At 47.9% G+C, this 24,534-nt stretch overlaps 1 protein-coding gene across 4 annotated transcripts in view; it reads right to left on the reverse strand.

The window, feature by feature from the left end:
- Positions 1 to 8: 8 nt before the first annotated feature.
- SIRT2 (sirtuin 2) overlaps positions 9 to 24,534 on the reverse strand; it is a 31,328-nt gene continuing 6,802 nt past the window's right edge. For all 4 annotated transcript variants that reach the window (XM_023539895.2, XM_003420768.3, XM_023539897.2 and 1 more), the window contains 12 exons: positions 13,587 to 13,628; positions 13,331 to 13,437; positions 13,147 to 13,203; positions 12,577 to 12,645; positions 5,815 to 5,944; positions 4,023 to 4,082; positions 3,683 to 3,738; positions 3,476 to 3,552; positions 3,347 to 3,398; positions 1,009 to 1,079; positions 797 to 863; positions 9 to 684 (listed from right to left, as the gene is read on the reverse strand). In XM_023539895.2, the coding sequence (XP_023395663.1) occupies positions 529 to 684; positions 797 to 863; positions 1,009 to 1,079; positions 3,347 to 3,398; positions 3,476 to 3,552; positions 3,683 to 3,738; positions 4,023 to 4,082; positions 5,815 to 5,944; positions 12,577 to 12,645; positions 13,147 to 13,203; positions 13,331 to 13,437; positions 13,587 to 13,628 (944 nt within the window). In that variant the 3' untranslated portion in view covers positions 9 to 528. The remainder of the gene's footprint in view (positions 685 to 796; positions 864 to 1,008; positions 1,080 to 3,346; positions 3,399 to 3,475; positions 3,553 to 3,682; positions 3,739 to 4,022; positions 4,083 to 5,814; positions 5,945 to 12,576; positions 12,646 to 13,146; positions 13,204 to 13,330; positions 13,438 to 13,586; positions 13,629 to 24,534) is intronic.

A 24,534-nucleotide genomic window follows, 5' to 3' on the forward strand; every position in this document is an offset into this window, starting at 1 on the left:
CAGCTGACTGCTACTTTTTTTTTTTTTTTTTAATTTGTCTTCAATGAGCAACCTCTTCCACCCAACCCCACGTGGAAAGTGGGTCCCGGGTGGAGGGGGCACAGCACCCACTTGGAAGTTGGAGGCAGAGATGTGAGAGGCCTTTAGCCCCAGCCCACAGGAGGTTAGACCTGGCCCACCCAGTCCCACGAGTAGAGAGTGGGGCTCTTGGACCCCTGTCCTGGGGCAGTTAGAGGTGTGGGGGCACTCCGCCCCCGGGAGCAGTTAGAGATTAGAGGCTGATCCTTGGCCCTGGGAGTGGTTAGAAGTTGGAGCTGTTAAAGAGGGGCTGCCGGAACCTGGCCCCTGGGGGATGTAGGAGCTGTGCTAGGTTTGAAGGCCTGGGTGCCCAGTTTGGGGAGGGGGTGGTTTAGAGCCTGGAGAGCTGTCTAAGCTCTCTCACAAGAGCTGCAAGTTAGAGAGGGGCAGGGCTGGCTGGGGCTCAGCTGTCCCCACAGGAGCTGGGCATCCTGCCAGGGAGATGCAGTGTCACTGGGGTTTCTCCCCCTCCGTGGTTTTGGCCTCCTCCTTGGCGGGTGGTGGAGACTTCCTGGGGGAAGTAGAAATGCCGGGGTTGGGGTCCCCTGACACCGACTGGGCATCTATGGCTGCATGCTCCTTCTGGACAAGATCCTCCAGTTCCTTCTGCAAGGGGCAAAGTTCACAGAGGGTGGAAAGGTCACAGAGCGGGTCATGGGGTCAGAGGGCCTGTGGGGTGGGACTAGGGTCCTGGACTGGAGTCCCCCAGGCTCCTTACCTTCCATCCGAGGAGGTCAGCAAGGGCCAGGCAGCCCTGGTCACAATCACCCAGCCAGGCCACATCCCTGCAGGAGCGGGCGGAGAGTCAGAGCCCCAGCCTTCTCTGGGGCTGTGGCCTCTAGCTCTTGATTGGTGTGTCACCCTTGGCTCTCCATCCAACCTTGACCCTGCTGCTCCTGGCTCCACCCTCACCCCAGACCCAGGCCTTACCTGTAGGCTTTCTTGGAGTCGAAGTCCATGCCTCCTCCAAGACCCATCATCATGCCCAGGAAGGGGTCGGTCTGTGAGGGAGGGAGGGAAGGATGGTGGGGCAGGGGTGGGGGCATTAAAGAGCACAGACTCTGGATCCAGGTGGCCTCGACTTGTATCCCAGCTCTGTGACTTTAGGAGCCTGGTGGTGCAGTGGCTAAAGTGCTTGGCTGCTAACTGAAAGGTCAGGGGTTCGAACCCATCAGCTGCTCGCCAAGAGAAAGATATGGCAGTCTGCTTCTGTAAAGATTATAGCCTTGGAAACGCTATGGAGCAGTCCTACTCTGTCCCAGAGGGTCCCTATGAGTTGGAATCGACCCCACGTTAGTGGGTTTTGGTTTTTTTCTTCTGTGACTTTGGTCAAGTGACTTTGCTTCTCTGTGCCTCAGTTTCCTTATCCATAGAATGGGGGATAACCATCGTACCCTCTCACAGGGTTATAATGTGGGTTAACACATAAAATGCTTAAACTATGCCTGGCTGTTATGGAATTGTGTCCCCCCAAAAATATGTGTCGTAAGTCCTAACCTCTGTTTGTGGATAGAGCCCTGGTGGCTCAGTAGTTAAGAGCTCGGTTGCTAACCAAAAGGTCAGTGGTTCGAATCCAGCAGCAGCTCCTTGGAAACCCTATGGGGCAGTCCTACTCTGTCCTATAGGGGTCCTGTGAGTCAGAATTGACTCCATGGCAATGGTTTTTTTTTTTTTTTTTGGTTTATGCCTGTGGTTATAATGTCTTTTGGGAATAGGCTGTCTTTGTTATGTTAATAAGGCAGGATTCATGTAGGGTGTGCCTTAAATCAATATCCTTTGAGATATAAAAAAGATTAAACAGGCAAACAAGTGAGCAGAGATGGGGGAAGAGAGAAGCCAAGCCACATGGAGAGCTCCAAGGAACCAGGAAGCTGAAGCTGAAGACACAAGGACACTTCCCCAGAGCCGACAGAGAGAGAAAGCCTTCCCCTACAGCCAGTGCCCTGAATTTGGACTGCTAGCCTCCCAAACTGTGAGAAATAAATTTCTGTTTCTTAAAGCCACACCCTTGTGGTATTTCTGTTACTGCAGCAGCACTAGATAACTAAGACATTGACACATAGTATGTTTCGCTGCCCCCACCTCCACGTCCCAATTTCCCTTTCAGGGAAACATCCTCCCCTGCTTTCAAGACTACTGGGTCCAGATGATATAGACCCAAACCAGGGCTCTAAGGGTGGGGAATCCTGGGGGCCAGGCCTGGCTAATCGCAGTGGCCGAGCCTCCTGGACACAGGGACTGCGGAGTTCAGGAGTGTGCATGTGACTCCAGGACAGCCAATCAGAGCAAACCCTGGGGTTAGGTGAGGACAATGTCCTGAGAGGGAGGAGCAGGGGATCCTCAGGAGGGAGCACCTGTCTGAGAGGGAGGCCACCCCAGAAAAGAGCTGAGAGAGGGAGAGGGCAGGCTCCCGGCAGCACTGTGGAGGCTGGATCCGCTGGCCCAAGCTCTGCAGCCCCGGGATCCGCTTGGCCCAAGCTCTGCAGCCCCGGGATCCGCTGGCCCAAGCTCTGCAGCCCCGGGATCCGCTGGCCCAAGCTCTGCAGCCCCGGGATCCGCTGGCCCAAGCTCTGCAGCCCCGGGATCCGCTAGGCCCAAGCTCTGCAGCCCCGGGATCCGCTAGGCCCAAGCTCTGCAGCCCCGGGATCCGCTAGGCCCAAGCTCTGCAGCCCCAGGACATACTCCATCCGTTTTTTGGCTCTGGCCCGTTTGAGCTGGGTTTCTTTCATTTGCCTGAGGGTCCTGAATGATCCAGTTGTTGTTAGTTCCTGTAGAGTTGATCCAACTCATGGCAACCCCATGTGTGCAGAGCAGAACTGCTCTATAGGGTTTTGTGGACTTTTGGAAGCAGATCACCAGGCCTGTCTTCCGAGGTGCCTCTGGGTGGGTTCAAACCACCAGCCTTTCGGCTGGTAGTCAAGAGCGCTTACCCGTTTGTGCCCCCCACTCTCAGCTCCTTGAACGATGCAGGGGCCTGTGGGGTCTTAGAGTCGAAGTAGCCTAGAGTCCAGACCTCTCTGAATTCTAGAATTCCAAAGCCTGAGCTTTGGGCCCAAAGTGCTGGGATTTCCAGGTTGCAATTCTCTCAGGCACCTGTACCCTCATCCTCGACAAAGTCAATGGGAGGGGATGTTGGGACAAGTGTAAGGAGGAGGAAGGGGAGGAGAGGAGAGGGGGCGTGCGTGCACATGCGCGCGCGCACACACGTGTGTGTGTGTGTGTGTGTGTGTGTGTGTGTGTGTATGAGTGAGAATAAAGGCTGGCTCACCTGGCCCGTCTTCTCCTTGTTGATGAGGAGGCGCGGGGTGGAGAGGGGTGCCCTGGGGGGATGGCAAGCTGAGCTGTGAGGGCCTGTCCCAGCTCTGCCCGATCCCACCTAGCCCCGACCTCAACCTACTTGCTGATGAGGGATGCGAAGGGCTGCACCTGCAGGGAGGTGCCCATGATGATGAGGAGGTCCACCTTCAGGAAGTCCTGTGATGGGGAAGCAGCCAGTGAGGGCCCCACTGCAAGCCCATAGCTGCAGCCAGCTGGGCAGTGACCAACCCCAGGGCAGGGCCAGGCCGCCCCTCCCGGGCCAGCACAGGGTGGAGGTGGCACTTACTGACTGCATGCAGGAGAAGAAACGCGCCGGGAGGCTCTCGCCGAAGAACACGATGTCTGAGGTGGGGACAGATGGACAGACAGACACAGAGAGAGACAGTGACACGAGGGACACAGGGACAGGGAGAGACAGCACAGGTGGGAGCAGAAGGCAGGCCTGAGGACTGGGTAGGGGAGCAGCAGGGCTGCCTGGGGGCATAGAACCCCTCTCTCCCCAGGATGGGATTGGGGTGCTGGTCAGGAAGACAGGTGGAGTGGGGAGCATGGCCTGGTTGGGAAGGGGTTGTGGAGGGGGTCCCAGCCCAGAGCCACCTCGGCCAGCCCCCAGCCCCAAAGCTCACCAGGCTTCACCAGGCTCTGACATTTCTCACACTTGGGAGTCACCTCGGAGAAGATCTTCTCTGGGCGTAGGGAAGGGGAAGGCAGGGAAGGTGGTCAGAGGCTCCAAGCTGGGGCCTGCCCTGCACCACCCTGCGTGTCCCTTCCTCCACTGTCAACACAACACACCCTCAGTCACCAGGCATTTCCTGGGGTGCGTGCCCTGCCCAGAAAGGACCTCTCTTCCAGAGAACTGTCTCCATCCCCCAACCCATAGAATTCCATGGAGTGGCTCCCAGCACCACCTTGATAGCTAGCGAATGAAGGAATAAATGAATCAACAAATGAAGGAGCAGACACTTGACCCCAACAGGGGCAACTGGACTCTACCAGCCCCCACCCTGAGGAATTTGGGCTGGGGGTAAAGATTTTTCAGTAGGTCTCTGAGGGCCACCCTCATCCTGGATCACAGAAGCCTAGTGGGCCCCAGGCCTGGTATTAGGGAGAGAGAGAGAGAACAAGCAGATGACTGGGATGGGCAGAAAACCTTAGGCCAGCTGCTTCCTGCCCTCGGGTTCTACCACCTACCCCTACGCACCATCCTTATGACAACCATCCTTTTTATTCCTTATTAATTATGAAAGCATTTTTGTCACTTGCAACCCACAGAATCCTAACTCATACGTCCAACTGTTCCTTCATTCAACAAACATTCACAGAGCACCATTTTAGTGCCTGTCATTTGCTTTAAGACATTTCTGCGTTGACATGTGATAATTTTGCGGGTGACGTATGGGGAGCTGCTGTAAGGGGGCCATAATAGGGGGGAATGTGAATTGTAAAGTACCCCCAGCTGTGTGCAGTTGGACTATTCAGGAATCCTCACCCCCAGGGCCCTCGACTGGCATTTTATCAGGAAGGCCACACTCCAGGGTTCCTACTGCCGGGTGCCACAGCTGCGGCTTTGTTAACTCAGCATAAAGAATGCCAGAAACGGGTGTCCATGGTGGGGGAAATAAACGGCTTCTTAGTCAGCACAATGGATGTCAGAAATAGGTTCTCATGGCACTCAAGATATGTGCACTGGATGAGTTTTTTTTTTCTCTATACCCTGCCCTTACAGGAACAGAGACTAGTAAGTTCTGTCATCAGCAGCCCTAGAGACACCCCAGCCTTCATCCCTAACCAGGCCAATGACCAGCTTCAGACCCCACTGCGGATTCTGCTGGCCTGAATCCAACGCATGGGCTAACTGAATCCCGTGCCTCTAGGTCAGGGCTGTCCAGTATGGTAGCCATAGCCGCATGTGGTTTTTCTAAGTTTAAATTAAGAAAAATGAAATAAAATTAGAAATTCAGTTCCCCAGTCACACTAGGCACATTTCAAGGGCTCAACGGCCCCATGTGGCAAGTGGCTGCCCTATTGGACAGTACAGATACAGGGCATTTCCATGGTCTCAGGAAGTTGTATCGGATGGTGCTGCTCTGGGAAGCTGTTGCTTTTCCCTGATGGGCCTTTCATGAAAGATGGGGCCAGAGCACCTACAAGGACAAAGAGCTGGGGTTTCACGAGCCCTGTGGGACCGGCTGGCCCCATCTGTATGTGTGGAAGTTGCACTGTTGTGAGGTGGTACGGGGAGCAGAGAATTCCTGCCACCACCTCCATTATCTGCTAAGCAGAGGCAGAGTGGTGCGGGACAGAACTAGCTTAGGTCAGGTTTGCCACAAGCACCTACTGGGCCGGGACCCGGTTCCTGGTCTGGCGAGCCAACAGTGAGCTGTGGTGGGCCCTCCTGGATGACCTCCAGCCTCTCACCTTTCATCCAGCTTAGTGTGTACTCCCGCCGGCAGAGGGGGCTGAGGCAGTGTGACGTGTAGAAGGTGCCATGGGCCTCCACCAGGTCCTCAGGCTCGAGCCCCGCCACACGCTCCAAGGTGTCTATGTTCTGGAGGTGAAGATGGAGGGAAGAGGGGTGAGGAGCAAACTCTACCCGTCAAGGGCCAGAAGGCAGGGCACGGAGCTAAAGAGAAGCAAGTGGAATTGCCAGGGCAGGGTGCATCTGAAAACTGTTCCGTTTCATTCCAGTGGTGCCACCGCAGGGGTAAAAGTCACGGCCACTTGAAGGCAGGGACCCAAACTCAAATGTCTATGAGGCCAGGCCCACAGTTACTACCAGCCCACTACAGATGGTGTTTTCCTGCAAATTTGGGCCACTTTGCCTCCATTTTCAGGAAAATTAGTTTGTTAGAATAAGACAGCTCCACGAATTTGTTGAAATGAATGTACAAATCTAGGACATCCCCACTGTGAATGGAGCTGCTCAGGCACAGCACCTTGGGCAGTGCCTGACCTGCACAGCTGTCTGCAGCAGCCCTGGCCAACCAATGACAGAGCTGAATGGGTCAGGACGGTCTGTTTGGCATCAATCACACCGTTTTCCCACTGACCGGTCAGATGGCACACTGACTTAGGCTTTTTTTTTTAATTCATGTTATGGGTGTATATTTGTGATCATCACTAAGTAACCACTTGCTTTATTGCTTTTTGAAATATGAGTTATGTTTCCCTTTTAGGATAGGTTTGTTTTTTTTTTAAACGTGCCTTCTCCTGACTTATCAACGTGGTTCGGTTCCAAAGACCAGATGGTTATGCGAAATTGGTGTTACGCGAAAAGGGAGGATGACCGCACATCAGGTCCCAAAGTGGAGGATGACTACATCATTACACAACTGCCAAGTTACATCATTACACAACTGCTGAAACCACTGAGCACCAAGTTGACACACAACCTTAAACATCACAGCCAGCATTACTCTCACCTCATACCTTGACATTCGTTAGTGCCAGATGTGTGTCATTAATGTGCGAAATAGTTGGACAGTAGATTTTTCACTACTGTGGTAAATGTGAAAAGTTGGATAACAAGACAGTCGGTAAGTGAGGAGAAGGTGTAATTTATATTTATTGTGGTTGTTGAGAATATATACAGCAGAACATATACCAACTCAACTGTTTCTACATGTGCAATTCGGTGACACTGGTTACGTCTTCGAGTTGTGCAACCATTCTCACCCTACTTCTCTGAGTTGTTCCTCTCCAGTTAACATAAACTCGCTGCCCCCTACGTTTCCTATCTAATCTTTCTATTAACTTGTGTTCTTTAAAGACAGAAAGCCTTTCTATATTAAGCAGACAAGAGTGCTCTTCTGTTGCACACAGACATACGTGCCCTCTTGTTTTTCTTAGAACGGTCAGGGCCTTTAGAGCAGATCTGCTTGTCCCCTGAGGACTGCTGCAGAGGCAGGTGCTGACGGAGGGCACTGGCAAACAGACACACAGATGGCCCATCACACACGGCCCCAGGGGAATGTGCGATGTTTCCCAGAGACTCCACAGGCAGCTGAAAGGGCCTCTTTCAAGGGCAGACTGCCCGAATGACCTCTCTGCTCGCTGCCAGCTATCAGCTAATCCCAAAAACGTGCAGACAAGATTCACTGTTCCCAGGCTCGCAGCAGCTTTCCCCCCTTTCCTTCTCTATTATAAATTCTAGTTTTGCCTTTGTTACTTGACACAGACTCCCCCACACACGAGTAAGCAATCTGCTTGCATATTACAAAAATAGCACGAGAAGTAAGTGACTCCTTAAAAAGCCAGTTGCCCTCAAGTTGATTCTGACTCGGGGCAACCCCAGCTGCCTCTGTGCTTTTCTTTGACACCACTTTTTCTGGCAAAACCACAAACCAATAAGGCAGATATGTATGTACTGACGTGAAATGATCTCTCTAAGATGTTATGAAGCAGAGAAGACTGATGGTAGTATGTATATGGTGTGGAAAAAAGATACATGTATACGAATTTGTGTATTTGCTTGCCTAGGTATGGGATGTCTCCAAAAGGGGACATAAGAAACACGCGGCAGTAGCGGCCTCTGGGGAGGGCCGATGGGGAGGATGGTGAAAGGAGGTAGTTCTCAAGGAAGCAGTTGTTAACTAAAAGAAAAACAACAGTGCACGCAGCTAACACCTGGCCTGGGTGTCCTGAAGGAGAGAGGGTATGGTGGGGAGGTAGGGCCTGGGCCAACGGTGGCTGCTCCAGTGGGCAGTGACCACTCAACTCCAGCCAACCACGGCCAAGGGGAACATGGCCCAGGGTGCCGCCAGCTCTTCTGGATTTTCAGGAGAAGCCAGAAGTCTAGACTTTCATGTGAAATCTCCTGATATTTTAAACCTTGACTCACTCTTTCCTCTCTGAATATCACTGTATGGAGACGTCATCAACGGCAGCCCACGCAGCACGTTTTGGTGCAAACTCAGAAGATGCCACCCTCCCTGAGCAGACACGGCGCCACGTCAGGGCGCACACTCAGCCAGTGAGCTGGGCTCTTCGCTTGACCCCAGCCGGGTGCCCCTGGATGGGGGCACAGCCTGTGCAGTCCTTCCTACGGTACCCAGCTCTCAAACTGCCAATTGTGACCTCCAGTGGAGGTGCTCCTTAAAGGTTTTAAAAATATGCACGTTCCCCTCAAACAGTGTGTTCAATTTTTTTTCTTCCACTGACCTATCTTTAAGGCTGAGGAGAGTGAGGTGGCGGTGGTTCAAAGCCACCCAGAGGTGCTTCAGGAGACAGGCCCGGCTCTTTGCTTCCGAAAGGTCACAGCCTTTTAAACCCTATGGAGCAGTTATACTCCGCACTCATGGGGTCGCCATGAGTCAGAATCCACTCAACAGCAACAAATTTATATTATTTATTATTATTAATGTAAATATGTTAAGATACATTTAGAACATACTTAAATTCACATTTAAATTAAATAAAGGCAAAGTGCTCACAATGGAATAAGATACACATTTTAAAAACCATGAAACTACTAACCAAAACCAAACCAAACCCGTTACCGTCAAGTCCATTCCAACTCATAGCTACCCTATAGGACAGAACAGAGCTGCCCCACAGAGTTTCCAAGGAGCGCCTGCTGGATTCAAACTGCCGACCTTTTGGTTAGCAGCCGTAGCACTTAAGCACTATGCCACCAGGGTTTCCATGAAGCTACTATGTGGGTATAAATACAAATAGGGTCTTCCAGACAAAATGTTAAGTGAAAAAAAGCCAAGTACAGTGTCATGGATTGAATTATGTCCCCCCAAAAACGTGTGTATCAATTTGGCTAGGCCATGATTCCCAGTATTCTGTGGTTGTCCTCCATTCTGTGACTGTAATTTTATGTTAAAGAGGATTAGGGTGGGATTATAGCACTCTTATCTGGTCATATCTCTGATCCAATGTAAAGGGAGTTTCCCTGGGGTGTGGCCTACACTACCTTTTCTCTCTTAAGAGATAAAAGGAAAGGGAAGCTAGCAGAGAGGGAGGACCTCACACCACCAAGACGGCAGTGCCAGGAGCAGAGCGTGTCCTTTGGACCCCGGGTCCCTGCTCAGAGAAGCTCCTGGTCTGGGGGAAGATTGATGAGAAGGCCAACAGAGAGAGAAAGCCTTCCCCTGGAGCTGGTGCCCTGAATTTGGACTTTTAGCCTACTGTTCTGTGAAGAAATAAATTTCTCTTTGTTAAAGCCATCCACTTGTGGTATTTCTGTTACGGCAGCACTAGATGACTGAGAGGTACAGAATCATATATATAGTGTGAGTATCATCTATACATGTGTTACAGTGTATGTTTATATCTTGTGTTTACGTGTACTGTTACAAGTGCTATAAGCTCTTTTGCTGTGGAGATCACAGCAATTTGAATGAACAAAGCAACTGTCCCAGTGTCTGAATAGATGCTTGTGTCTTGAGATAAAAATAGCATCATACACAATTTCAAAAGTGCTGCATCGTCACAATTCAGAAAGGAGTAAAGACCATGTGTTCCAGAAAACTAGGTCACCGACTCAAAGCGTGGCTGACGTTGAAGAAAGGGTGAAAAATATGAATAAAACAGCTTCATGCCATGTGAGAGTGGAAACAAATTTTCTACCTTAATACAGTTTATGTAAGATGCCATTTTAAATATATTAAAAAATAAAATAAAATAAACCATTGCCGTTGAATCGATTCTGACTCATAGCAACCCTGCAGGACAGAGTAGAACTGCCCCAAAGGGTTTCCAAGGAGCACCTGGTGGATTCGAACTGCCGACCTTTTGATTAGCAGCCGAGCTCTTAACCACTGCGCCACCAGGGCTCCACCTTTAAATACATAGATGTAGCTAACTCCATGCATTAAATATTCCAAGTACACTGACCCCAGAATGTACTAACATTGGTTTAACATTAAAATAAAACACAAAAACATCAGTCGATGCAGTGTGGTGGATAAGGACGGGAGAATCTGCCTCAGACAGAGCTGGGATGTGGGCGCTCTGAGCAGCCCTGGTGAGCTCCTTAGTCCTAGGCCTTGATTTCTCACACAGAGGCCCCCTATACCCTCATCCCATGAGTTTAAATGCTATCTATGCACTGCTTCTCCGGCCCAGACCTCGTGGCTCAAATCCAGGCTCCTAACACGTATCTCCAACTCAACATGCCTCAGCCAGACTCTGTATCTGCACACCCCTGCCCCTGCACTGCCCATCACCTTAGTAAAAGCCGCAGTGCTCAAGGGGAAAGCCCACCAAGCTGTCCTAGACGCCTCTCTTTCTCCACAGCCGCATCCAATCCATCAGTGAGTCCTGTTGGCCCATCTTCACAACAGACCCAGAGTCTGCCCGCTTCTTCCCCTCTGTGGTTCCCATCCTGGTCCTGTCCACCCTGGTCGCCGCCTGGACCATCACAGCAGTCTCCTCCCTGGTTTCCCTGCCCCACAGTCTATTCCCAAAGGAGTCTATGAACACCCGAGTCAGGTCATGTCCTTCCCCTGCTCAGAACCCTGCTATGGCTCCATGTCACTCAGGGTGATGGAGAGAGTCCTCCCTGTGGCCCACAAGGCCCCACGTCACCCCTCCATCACCTCCCTTACTACACTCCCTCTCGCTCACTCAGATCCAGCTTTTTGGGATTCTCTGAACATGCCCCAAACCACCTCACCTCAGGGCCTTTGCACAGGCTGTTCCCACTTCCCAGGTAGCCCCATGGCTCCCTCCCTCTCCTCTTCCAGGCCTTTGCTTAGATGTCACCTTCTCAGCCAGGCCTCCCCTGACTACTCCTATGAAATTCCAAAATGCCTCTCACTTCATGCGGTGGCCCTGATCCCCCTTTCCTGCTTAACTGTGGTCCTGTTGCCACCTGACACCCGAGATGTGCTCCTTTACCTGTCCTGTCTGTTGCCCTCTCCCCACAGCAGAGGGTCAGCTCCCCCAGGGCAGGGCTGCTGGTCTGTTCTGCTCACTGCTCTCCGGGCCTGCACTGGTCTGGCACTGGGCGAGCATTCCTGTGCAGCGCTGTCATGTGAGGGCCCAGCAGGACCGTGCTGAGGACTTCATGAGATCCTGCATCACCATCAGGTCTGAGCCACGGCCCGTGAATAAAGCTGACTCTCCAGGAAGAAGGGCCACGTTTATCGAGGCCCAGGCCCCTGCTAAGGAGCCCTGGTGGGGTGGCGGTTAAGTGCTTGACTGCTAACCCAGAGGTTGGTGGTTTGAGCTCACTAGCCACTTCATGGGAGAAAGAGGAGGCAGTCTACTTCCATAATGATTTACAGCCTTGGAAACCCTACGGGGCAGTTCTACTCTGTCCTTATAGGGTAGCTATGAGTCGCAGTTGACTGGAAGGCAACGGGTTTGGTTGGTTGGTTTGGGCTCCTGCTGGAATGAGGAGAGTCCCACCCTACCCCTGCCCCCTTACACTCAGCCCTAGGCCACAGCACCTGCCCCAATTTGAAAAATCCGGGTCTCAAAAGGATTCGGCCTCCTGCCCCCTGGTGGCTGCTTCTGGGGCCGCAGGCTCCAAAGTACCGGGTGCAGGAAGAAAATATTAGAACTCCTCCTTATACTCAGGTGTTATCCCGTATTCTATAATTCAGGCTCTGAGGTCTGATTTATAACATACATGGTATCATTGCAATAACGCATCGTGTAATTCCAACACGTACCCGTGTAACAATGGTACTCACACAAGCATTTTTTACTGATGGGGTGCGAGGCCCCAAATGTCCCACCAACTAGTCCAAAAGCCAACACCGTCTGTGCCTGGGAACCCCGTGGGAGAGGCCCTTGGCTAAGCACTTGACATGGATGAGCCACGGCCCGCATACGGCGCCCCTTCCGTAAGACGCTACATCGTCTGTGGGAAATTGTCACAGTGCACTGATCTTGCTAGATCGAGTCACTTTGGTGTCATCTGCTGGAAAGCCGCAATAACAAAATGTAGGCTGCCTACGTGCACACGGGCGGCTGACGGGAGCTCACGGCCACCTCAGCACGGAGCAAAGCTGTTCTGGCCCTGTTTTACAGAAGGGGAAACTGAGGCTGAGAGACGGGAAAGGGCTGACTGCAGGGCACGCCGCAAGGAAGCAGTGGGCCAGGCCTGCAGGGTCGCAGCCGGAGCCGCTCAGCCCTGCCCGGATCGGCCACCCCTCGGCCCGGGCCCCCCGCCCCTCGGCCCGGGCCCCCCGCCCCTCCTCCAGCACGCCGCACCCCGCCTACCTGCGTGTAGCAGCGCAGGAGGAGCCCCTTCTCCTTCAGCAGGCGGATGAAGTAGTGGCAGGTGGTGGGCTGGAGAGAGTAATCATAACAGTGCTGACAATTACAGACAACGTCCCTCCCGCGATTGTGCCAGAAACTGTTCTGGGCTCTGGGCCTGTTTTACCTCAGGGAATCATCACCACGACCTTGTGAGGAGAGACGTCATTATCCCCATTTCACACATGAGGAAACTGAGGCATAGGGGGCTTGACTGTCTTGCACTGGGTCACACAGCTAGTAAAGTGCAGAGTCGGGCTTCGCACCCAGGTAGCCTGGCTCCAGAGTCTGGGTTCTTACATGCATCACTAACTCACTTAAGCCTCACAATGCCCCTTTGAGATCAGTATTGCTATCAGCCCCCATTTACAGACGAGAAAACTGAGGCTCAAGGTCACAAAAACCCAGGCAGTTAGGGCCCAGAGCCCATGGACTTAGTGACTGCCCTATAACTGTCCGAAGAGTCCTGGAGGGGGCCCTTCCCACACCTGCTCTCCCCTAACTTTTCCTGTTCCCCTCCAAAAAAGATCTCACCTTAAACTGCCCAGGATAGAGCTCCTTGGCGAGGGCAAAGAAGGGCTCTGGATGTTTCTGTGGGGGAGATGGAAGGAGGGTAGATGGGCACCCAGATGCCCCCGGGGGAGATGAGGGCAGGAGCCTGGTGACCCCGCCCCGCCCCCATCAGTGTTGGGGACATTCTTTCCAGGGGGGCACATACCTTGAAGTAGCCAATCTCGAAAATGGCCTCTGGGTAGGGAAGACGGTACTTCTCCAGGTTGGCATAGAGGCCGGTGGTCGGTGAGCGGAAGTCAGGGATGCCCGCGGCTGGGAGGTGCGGAGCACCAGGCAAGCCATCAGGGATGGCTGGCCCCATTATACCACACCGACCCTCCCCCTGCGAGGCCCGGCGCCAGCTCCTGGGAGGGGTTCCCCAGTTCCTGGGGGTGTGGCTGCTGGGGCAGGGGAGCACTTACACGTGGAGATTCCAGCTCCCACCAAGCAGATGACCCTGCGACCTGGAGGAGAAGAGTTAGGCTCCGTTTGCCCAGCGTCCTCAGCGCCTAAAACAGCACCACCTATCACGGCCCCGCTGCCCTTGAATGTCTGTTGGGCCCTGGACAAGTGTTTCAGATGTGAGATCTCAGGGAGTCCTCCCTGCCAACCAACTGGAGGTAAGGCCAGTGTTGTTAACATCCCCATTTTACTGACAAGGAAACTGAGGCTCAGAAGGGGAAGAGGCCACACAGTCGAGTCGACTGGCAGAAGAGCCACAGGGCTGAAAAATCCTCTGCCTGAAGTTGTACCAAATTGAGAAGATTCGAAGGAGCCCTGGCAGCCCAGTGGTTAAGCACTTGGGTGCTAACCAAAAGGTCAGCAGTTCCAACTCACCAATCGCTTGCAGGAGAAACATGTGGCAGTCTGCTTCCGTAAAGACTACAGACTTGGAAACTCCACAGGGTTAGATCTACTCTGTCCTATAGGGTCACTGTGAGTTGGAATCCACGCCACCGCAATGGGTTTGGATTTTTTTTTTTTTTTTTTGGTTTATGAATCCCAGTCCAATGGAGGGCGCACAACAAGACTCAGGAAAAGGCCACAGGTAGAAGTTTCTCCTCCTAACTAGGTCTAGATGAAAACGCATGAGACCTCAGTGATAAGGCATGGGCGGGGGTAGGTGGGGGCCTTCTCAGAGAAGAGCTGCAGACAGTACAGAAGTCTCTTGCCACACCTCATTTTGCAGACCTTGTCTTGGTGGACCATCTGTTCCTAGCGTATCATACACATTTCTCCATGGTATTACTTTCCTCTGTAATCAAACAGCATCAGCTACCAAAGCCTGATACTTTGCAGGTGAAGACTAAAGATTTGCCACTCTTGGCGTCTGGGGTCTTAAACGCTAGCAAGCAGCCATCTAAGATGCATCAATTGGTCTCAACCCACCTGGATCAAAGGAGAATGAAGAACACCAAGGACATAAGGTACTTACGAGGCCAAGAGACAGAAAGGGCCACATGAACCAGAGACTATATCATCCTGAGACCAGAAGAACTAGATGGTGCCCGGCCACAACCGATGACTGCCTTGATAGGGAACACAACAGAGAACCCCTGAGGGAGCAGGAGAGCAGTGGGATGCAGACCCCAAATTCTCATAAGACAGACTTAATGGTCTGACTGAGACTAGAAGGACCCTGGTGGTCATGGCCCCCAGGCCTTCTGTTGGCCCAGGACAGGAACCATTCCCAAAGCCAACTCTTCAGACATGGATTGGACTGGACAATGGGTTGGAGAGGGATGCTGGTGAGGAGTGAGCTTCTTGGATCAGGTGGACACTTGAGACTATGTTGGCATCTCCTGCTGGAGGGGAGATGAGAGGGTGGAGGGGGTTAGAAGCTGGCGAAATGGACACGAAAATAGAGAGAGTGGAGGGAGAGAGCGGGCTGTCTCATTAGGGGGAGAGTAATTGGGAGTGTTTAGCAAGGTGTATATGGGTTTTTGTGTGAGAGACTGACTTGATTTGTAAACTTTCACTTAAAGCACAATAAAAATTATTAAAAAAAAAGATTCGCCACTCTCAGCCTATACCCAACAGACAGCAGAGTGGAGAAGGGGTTCTGTAGCAAACTGCCCACAGTTCAAATCTCGGCTTCCTGCGCATGGCTGTGTGACCTTAGACAGCTCTTGTCACCACTCTGGGCATCAGTCTCCTCCTCGGTGAGATGGGCGTAATCACAGTACTGGCCTGGTGGAACCGTTGACAGGAGAATGGATAAATTCACGTAAAGCTTAGACCAGCGCCCGGCACCATGCAACCACTATATATACTCGCTATAATTCTTTGAAGGAGCCCTGGTGGTGCAACGGCTAAGTGCTCGGCTGCTAACCAAAAGGTTAGCCGTTCGAACCCACTAGTGGCTCCACAAGGGAAAAGCCTGGTGATCTGCTCCGGTGAAGATTACCGCCCAGGAAACCCTACGGGACAGTTCTGCTCTGTTGTTTAGGGTCGCTATGAGATGGAATTGACTCGACGGCACACAACAACAAATTTTTTTTTTTAAATAAAATTTTATTGAGCTTTTGGTGAAAGTTCACACGGCAAGTTAGGTTTCTGTTCGACAATTTCCACACAAATAACAGCGAGGGATGGGAGCAGGGATTGACTGCAAACAGGCACAAGGGAACTTTGTGAGGTAATGGAAGTGTCCCTCAGCTGGACTGTGGTGCCGCTTATGTAACAATACAATTTTCTAAAACTAATTAAACTGTACACTTAAATGGGTGGATTTTCAATTGGACTAAACCAAAAGCTGAGAAGTTTCCAGAATACAACCAAATACTTCAAGGGACCGAGTAGCTGGGGCTGGGGTCACGGGACCACGGTTTTGGGGGACATCTAAAGCAATTGGTGTAACAAAATTTATCAAGCAAATGTTCTGCATTCCACTTTGGTAAGTGGTGTCTGGGGTCTTAAAAGGTCGTGAGCGGCCATCTAAGATACATCAATTGGTCCCAAGCCACTTGGAGCAAAGGAGAATAAAGAACACCAAAGACACAAGGGAAATATTTGCCCAAGAGACAAAAGGGCCGCATAAACCACAGACTTCATCAGCCTGAGGCCAGAACTAGATGGTGCCTGGGCGGCTGCCACCAATGACTGCAGTACAGGGAACACAACAGCGCCCTGATGGAGCAGGAGAAAAGTGTGCAACGGAACTCAAACTCACATAACAAGAGCAGACTTAAGGGTCTGAGACTGGAGGACCCTCTGAGGCCATGGCCCCCAGACGCTATGTTAACCCAGAACTAAAGCCATACCTGAAGCCCACTCTTCAAAGATTAGGCTGGACTATAACACATAAAATAATACTTGTGAAGAGTGTGCTTCTTAGTTCAAGCAGTTACACCAGACCAAATGGGTGGCTCCTAGCCAGAGGTAGGATGAGAAGGCAGGAGGGGACAGGAGCTGCTTGGGTGGACACACGAAACCTGGGGTGGAAAGGGGGAGTGTGCTGTCACACTGTAGGGATTGCAGCTAGTGTCACGTGACAATTTGTGTATGAAAATTTTGTATGAGAGATTAACTTGAGCTGTAAACTTTCACCTAAAGTACAATTAAAAAAAAAAAAAAAAAAACGAGTTTTTGGTGAAAGTTCACACAGCAAGTTAGGTTCCCATTTGACAATTTCCACACAAATTGTTCAGTGACATTAGTTACAGTTATCACAATGTGTCAGCATTCTCTTTAATTGTGTTCAATTTGTTCCGTTTCCAGTACTCTGGTTTGCCTGCCCCCTTATCTTCTCATTTTTGCTTTTGAGTAATTGTTGACCTTTTGGTCTCAGACTGATGGTTTTGAAGTAGATCACCAATCTTACGGGTAGTATCTTTCATCTTGTGTGCCACTCTGCTATTTCACTGAAAGGTCATCTCAGGGGATATGCTTGGTTTTAGGTTAAAAGAGTCTCAGGGCAATAGTCTCAGGGAGTCCCCTACTGTTGCAGTTTGTCTGGCCTTTTTCTTTTTTTAATAAGAATTTCAGTTCTGCTCCTTTTTTCTCTCTCATTCTATCCAGGACCATCTATTGTGACCCTGGCCAGAGCAGTCGGTGGTGGTAGCTGGGCACCATCTAGTTCTTCTGATCTCAGGGTAGATGCGGCTGTGGCCCCTGTAGGCTTGTTTCTTCTCTGCGCTTTTTGTTACCTTCTTACTGTTTTGCTCCTGCCAAGTAGAGACCCACAATTGTGTCTTAGACGGATGCTTGCAAGCTTTTAAGACCCCAGACGCTATTCACTTCACTAGGATGCGGTTCATGATTTTTGTGAACCACGTTATCTAATCCAGTGAGTTGTCCCATGAGACTATGGTCATAAGCCCTCGAACCCAGAAGACCAATGTTGGAAGGGGTTTGGTTATTTCTGAGGGGTATCCATATTTGTGTCTCCAGTGAATATATATGCCTGCACCTATATATTTGTATTTACACGTACCTTATAGATATCTCAGAAACCCTCGTGGTGTAGTAGTTAAGTGCAATGGCTGCTAACCAAGAGGTCGGCTGTTCGAATCCGCCAGGTGCTCCTTGGAAACTCTATGAGGCAGTTCTACTCTGTCCTATAGGGTTGTTATGAGTCGGAATCGATTCGACAGCAGTGGTGGGTGGGTATAGATCTCTATCTATTGTCACCTATGTACACACCTGTACCTACCCATATACCAATGTGCCTATACCCACCTATATGTGCTCAAACACTTGTTTCTACTTTGTTTGCGCTGTGCTCACTACATTCGCTTTTGGTGCCACTTTTCCCATCACCAAAAATAACTAGTCTTTTATGGTATGAAGCATACCTTCCCATTCCACCTTCTCTCCCTGGTAATACCAATGAACACAGGTCTCTATCTACTCTTGTCTTCTTATAAAAGAGGGATTATACAATATTTGTCCTTACATACTTGACTTATGTAACTTAGCATTATGCCCTCCAGGTCCATTCATGTTATATGTTTCGTAGACTCATTGTTCTTTATGGTTGCGTAGCATTCCAGTGTATGTATGTACCACAATTTGCTTATCCATTCATCTGTTGATGGGCACTTCAGTTGTTTCCATTTATTTGCCATTGCGGATAAAGCAGCAATGTACATTGGTGTACATATATCTGTTCGTGTCATTATTTCTAGCACGGTAGGGTATACACCTAGGAGTAGGATTCCTGGATTGTAGGATAGTTCCATTTCTAGTCTTTGAGAAAGCACCATACCATTTTCCATAGTGGTTGTACCATTTTACAGTCCCCCCAGCAACAGATAAGGGTTCTAATCTCCCCACATCCTCACCAACATTTGTTATCTGTTTTTTTTATTTTTTATCAGTGCCATTTTAGCCGGGGTAAGATGCTATATGGTATCTCATCGTAGTTTCGATTTGCATCTCTCTAATGGTTCATGAGCGTCTTCTCATATGCTTGATTGCTGCTTGGATGTCCTCTTTGGTGAAGGTTCTAGTCATGTCCTTTGACCATTTTGTGATTGGGTCATTTGTCTTTTTGTTGTTGACTTGTTGCAGTTTTCTAGACTTTAGAGATTAGACTCTTGTTGGATAAGTCGTTTCTAAAGATTTTTTTCCCTGTCTGTAAGTTGTCCATTTCTTCTTTTAATAAAGTCTTTTGATGGCATAAGTTTTTACCTTTCGTGAGGTCCCATTTATCTACTTTGTGTTCTTCTATTTGTGCGTTTGTTATGTTTGTCATCCTATTCTTACAAAAGATTAGGTCCCAAAATTCTCCTGGGAATTTTGTGGTTTTAGGTTTAACATTTAGGTCTTGGATCCATTTTTAGTTTTTGCGTACGGTGTGAGGTATGAGGCTGTTTTGTTTTTCTGCAGGTGGATACCCAGCTTCGCCAGCACCACTTATTAAAGGGACTGTTTCCGCCCCACTGAATGGTCTATGACCCCTTGTCGAAAATCAGTTGTCCACAGATGGCTGGGTTTAATTCTGAGTCCTCAGTTCTATTCCACTGGTCCACACGTCTGTCATTGAACCAATACCAGCCTGCTCTGACCACAGTGGCTGTACAGCATGTTTTGATATTGGGGGGTGTGAGGCCTCCTGCTTTGTTCTTTTCCTTCAATATTGCTTTGGCTATTTGGGGTTTCTTTCCCTTCCATATAAAATTGGTTATTAGTTTTTCTATTTTAGTAAAGAATGTTGTTGGGATTTGTATCGGGATTGCACTGTCTGTAGATTGCTTTAGGTAGAATTGACATTTTCACTATATTAAGCCTTTCAATCCGTGACCATGAGATGTCTTTCCATTTTTGTAGGTCTCTTTTAGTCTCTTGTACTAGTGTTTTATAATTTTCATTGTAAAAGTCTTTTATGTTCCTGGTTAGGTTATTCCTAGGTACTTTATTGACTTGAGGGTTATTGCAAATGGTATTGATTTCTTGATTTCTTTTTCGGAGTAGTCTTTATTAGTGTAGAGGAATCTAACTGATTTTTGTGTGTTGATTTTGTACCCTGCAATATTGCTAAATTCTTCTATTCTAGCAGTTTTCTTGTGAGATCTTTGGGGTCTTCTTTGTATAGGATCCTGCCATCTGTAAATAAAGATAGTTTTACTTCTTTCTTTCCAATTTGAATTCGTTTTATTTCTCTTTCTTGTCTTACTGCTCTGGCTAGGACTTCCAATACAATGTTGAATAAGAGTGGTGATAATGGGTATCCTGTCTCGTTCCCGTTCTCAAAGGGAAGGCTCTTAGCCTTTCTCTGTTGAGTATAATGTTAGCCGTTGGTTTTGCATACATGCCCTAATTATGTTGAGAAATTTCCCTTCTATTCCTATTTTGCTGATAATTTTTATCAGGAAAAGGTGTTGAATTTTATCAAATGCCTTTTTCTGCATCAATTGATATGATCATATGATTCTCCTTTATTTATGTGGTGGATTACATTGATTGATTTTCTAATGTTGAACCGTCCTTGTAATCCTGGTATAAATCCAAATTGATCACGGTTATTTATTTATTTATCTTTTGATATGTTGCTGAAATCTGTTGCCTAGAATTTTGTTGAAAAATTTTGGATCTATGTTCATAAGGGATATTGGTCTATAATTTTCTTTGTGTGTGTGTGTGATTTCTTTGCCTTGTTTATGTATCAGGGTTATGCTGGCTTCATAGAAAGAGTTTGGTAGTGTTTCTTCCTCTTCTGTTTTTGAAGAGATTGAGGAGGACTGGTGCCAATTCTTCTCTGAATGTTTGGTAGAACTTTCCAGGGTAGCCATCTGGTCCTGGGTTTTGTTGTTGTTGTTGTTGGCAGTTTTTTGATGACATCTTTAATTCTTCTTTTGTAATGGGTCTGTTTAAATTTTCTACCTCTGTTTGTGTTAGTTTGGGTAAGTAGTATGTGTCTAGGAATTTGTCCATTTGTCTAGGTTTTCAGATTTGTTGTAGTACAATTCTTCATAGTAATCAGTTATGATTATTGGCTTATGGTTTTATTTAAGTAATCAGCTTATCTCTGTTGAATCCATTGTAATGTCACCAATTTCATTTCTTAATTTGGTTATTCGCCTCTTCCGTTTTTTTCCTTTTGTCAATCTAGCCGGTGGTTTGTCTGTTTTATTGATCCTCTCAAAGAACCAACTTGTAGTTTTGTTGATTCTTTCTATTGTTCTTCTACTTTCTATTTCATTTATTTCTGCCCTGACCTTTATTATTTCTTTTTTAATGTGGTAGCTTTGGCTTCTTTTGCTCTTCCTTTTCTATTTGTTCAAGTTGTCAGTTTAATGATTTTGAATCTTTCTTCCTTTTTTTTTTAATGTACGCATTTATTGCTATAAGTTTCCCTCTGAATACTGCTTTTGCTGTTTCCCAAAGGTTTTGATGTGCTGTGTTTTCATTTTCATTTGATTGTAGGAATTTTTAAATTTCACTTTTGATTTCTTCTATGATCCAATAGTTTTTTGGTGGTGTATTATTTAGATCTCATGTATTTTCCTGTTCTAGCTTCATACTGTTATGGCCAGGGAAAATGTTTTGTATGATTTTAATCCTTTTTAAATTTGTTGAGACTTGTTTTGTGTTTTAGCATATGGTCTGTTCTGGAAAATGATCCTTGTTTTGATGTCAGATGGAATATTCTACATATGTCCATTAGGTCCAACTGGCTTAAGGTTTTTATTCAAGTCCTCAATGTTCTTAATGATCTTCTTTTCAGATATTCTGTCTATAACTGAAAGTGGTGGGTTGAAGGCCCCTACTATTACTATGGATTTGTCTATTTTTCCTTTCATATTAGTCAGTATTTGTTTCATGTACTTTGGATCATTACTGTTAGTTGCGCATATATTTATAATTGTCACATCTTCTTGCTGGATTGACTCTTTTATTATTATGTAATGTCCTTCTTTATCTCTTGTAATATACTTTGATTTAAAGTCTTTTTTTTTTTTTGATCTGATATCAGTATGGCCATTTCTGCTCTTTTTTGTTTACTGACTGCATGGAATATTTTTGTCCATCTTTTTATTTTCAGTCTGTTTGTGTCATTACGTCTAAGGTGTGTTTCTTGTAGACAGCAAAAGGATGGATCATTTTTTTTTTTTAATCTGTTCTGCCACCCTCTGCCTTTTGCATGGGACATTTAGACCATTTACATTTAAGGTTATTACTGAAAATGAAAATCACTCATTTTGCTATTTATTTTTTCAGTGTTTCATATCTTATTTGTTCTTTTATTCTGATTTTTCTGTTTTGTTTGTATTTGGCTGCTTTTTTGGTGATAAGCCTATTTGCTAACTTTCTTCTTTTCTTCTGAATGTTTCTTCTTGGTGATTTCTTAGTGTTACCACATATGTGATATTACACAACTTACAACTGCAACAACATTTAATATATGAAAAATAGTTAACATACAAGAGTAACATAATAAATCTATTCCTGATATGCTCCTTCCTCTCTCATTTCTGTTGGTGTGTCTCCATTAACATCAATATACAACCTATATTCGATGTTTACTTTGTACTTATTTCTTACAACCTTGATGTCGTATCATTCGCGGGACTTAATTATTGAGTTTATTCCCTGAAAATATCATATACTTGGTTCTTATGATTGCCCATGTTGTTGTGTTGTTTGGAGATCTCTCTTCTTTTTTATTTTTCTCCCCATGTATGGACACAAATACTTGTTTAACGCTCTTGCCATTTCACTGGGAGTGCTACCTTGAGTAATACTTGCAGAGCTGGTCTGGTGGGAGCAAGCGGCTAGAGTTTCTGTTTGTTTGGGAATATCTTGATTTTCTCCTTGTTTTTGAATGACAACTTTGCTGGGTAAAGAATTCTTGGTGGGCAATTGTTTTCTTTCAGTATTTTATTTATGTCGCCTCATTGTCTTCTGGCCTCTAGGGTTTCTGGGGAGAAATCCACACTGATTATTATGAACGCCCTTTGGTATGTTACACTGCATTTTTCTCTTGCTGCTTTTCTAATTCTCTCCTTGTCTTAGGTTTTCAAGAACTTTATCAGGATATGGAGCGGAGTTGACCTTCTTCTGTCTCTTTTAATTGAGGTTCTTGCAGCTTCTTGTATCTGCAGGCTTGGTTCTCTGTTCATATCTGGGATATTCTGATTATCTCCTGGAAAAATCATTTCTATGCCTTTATTGTTGCCATGGTGCTCTGGGATTCCAGTAATTCTAATGTTAGATTTCTTAATTGAATCCCATATTTCCTTTTGGGTTTGTTTGCTTTTCTTTGTTCATTTCTTTGGTTTCTCTTAAAACTTAATAAGTTCAGTTATTTCGTCTTCTAGTTCATTTACTTTATCTTCTGTCTGTTCAGCTCTATTGTCGAGTGTTTCTCTTGCTTTTCCTAATTTAGTTGTTTATTCTTCAGTTCCAGTAGTTCTTTTCTTCAATTTCCATGTTGAATCTCTCATTTTGTTCCTCTGTTTGTTTCCTGATCTCCACCAGTTTGTTTTCTGTGTACTTTTTGCTTTCTTTAAACCTATTTAGCACCACAGTCTGAAGGTCATCGATTCTTTGATTATTCTGGCCCCCAGAGGAGAAATTTCCTCTTCTTCATGTTTTGCTTTTGAGTGGTTCTTCATCTCTTGTGATTTTTGTTTTACTATTTTTTGTTGAACTTGGGCCATTTTGTTATCTTTTTTTATTCTGGTTTTTGTGGGAAAATTTTCTGATTGGATGCCCTGGTGGTGCAGGGGCCAAGTGCCCAGCTGCCAACGGAAAGGCTGGGGCCCGTATCCACCAGCTGTTCTGCAGGACAAAGATGCAGCAGCTCGTCTCCACAAAGACTCACAGCCCTGGGAATCCCATGGGACAGCTCCAGACAGCCCCACAGGGTCAGAACTCACCCAGCAGCAGGGGGCTTGGTATCTTCTCTTGAGAACCACAAAAGGTTCGTTTTCAGCGATGATTCAGGAGATCTGGATGCTTGATCTCTGGAATTCAATATGGATGCATGGCAGGTGGGTTTAGCCTGTCGCAAATGCGAAGGTGGGAGGCTCTCTATGTCTTTCCCTCATGGGCGCCCCTACACAGGCTCGCCCATGGTGTCCTGTTGTGGGCTGTATCTCTCTGTGTGGCTCTGTCAGTCTGAAGCATTCCTTTCACCTTACTGTCTTTGATGTTCCTTCCAATCCTAGTGCCCATCTCTCTTGGGCCTCAGTGATTCAACAGTACTCTCTTGCAGCCTCACAGTCTCCCTCTGCCCCCTCCCAATTATGCGGCCTGAGAACTCCCACAGCCAATTTGCTTTGCCTTAGAAAACACTGGGCTACAGCTTCCTCAAATTAGCTCCTTTTCTGTGTTCCCTGTTAGGAGTGTTACCCAGCCCTGTCCCAAAATGGCTGTGAGCAAGCACTGCTGATGTTAGCAGGTAGGTTCTCCAAGCTTCTGTGTCATCCCTGCTCCTCCTCTTCCCTGCTTCTGGACTCACCCCAACTCTCTAACACCTAAGCTGCCATCTGGAGTTCTGCAATCTCAGTCTGTGCTTGTTTTTATTCGTTGTTCAGTGAGTTAGTTGCTGGGAGAGTAAATGGGAGCCTTTACTCACTTCGCCATCTTGCTCCGCCTCAACTCTTTGACTCAGTGTACTAAACTTCTTGAGACCCATGATTCATAGAGTTATAAGCACTTTGCTCCCCCTAGAAGGAAGAAGGGGAGATGTGGTTGGGGCTGAATCATTTCCCAAGCACACTGGGCTGCGCAGGAACAGCCCTGCTGCTGCCTCAGCTGTGGGCTGGCAGACAGCCCTGCCACACGATACCCTGGCATCTGCTTGTCAACTGATAGCTGGACACAAGCCTGGACACCCTGTGAAATGGGCACCTCTGGGTGTCCTGTCCAAGGAAGGATAGAAGGGTGAACAAAGGTGAGGCCTGCCACAGCCTCACCCCT

Source organism: Loxodonta africana, chromosome 11, assembly GCF_030014295.1.
Source record: "Loxodonta africana isolate mLoxAfr1 chromosome 11, mLoxAfr1.hap2, whole genome shotgun sequence".
In the NCBI taxonomy this organism is placed as follows: domain Eukaryota; kingdom Metazoa; phylum Chordata; class Mammalia; order Proboscidea; family Elephantidae; genus Loxodonta; species Loxodonta africana.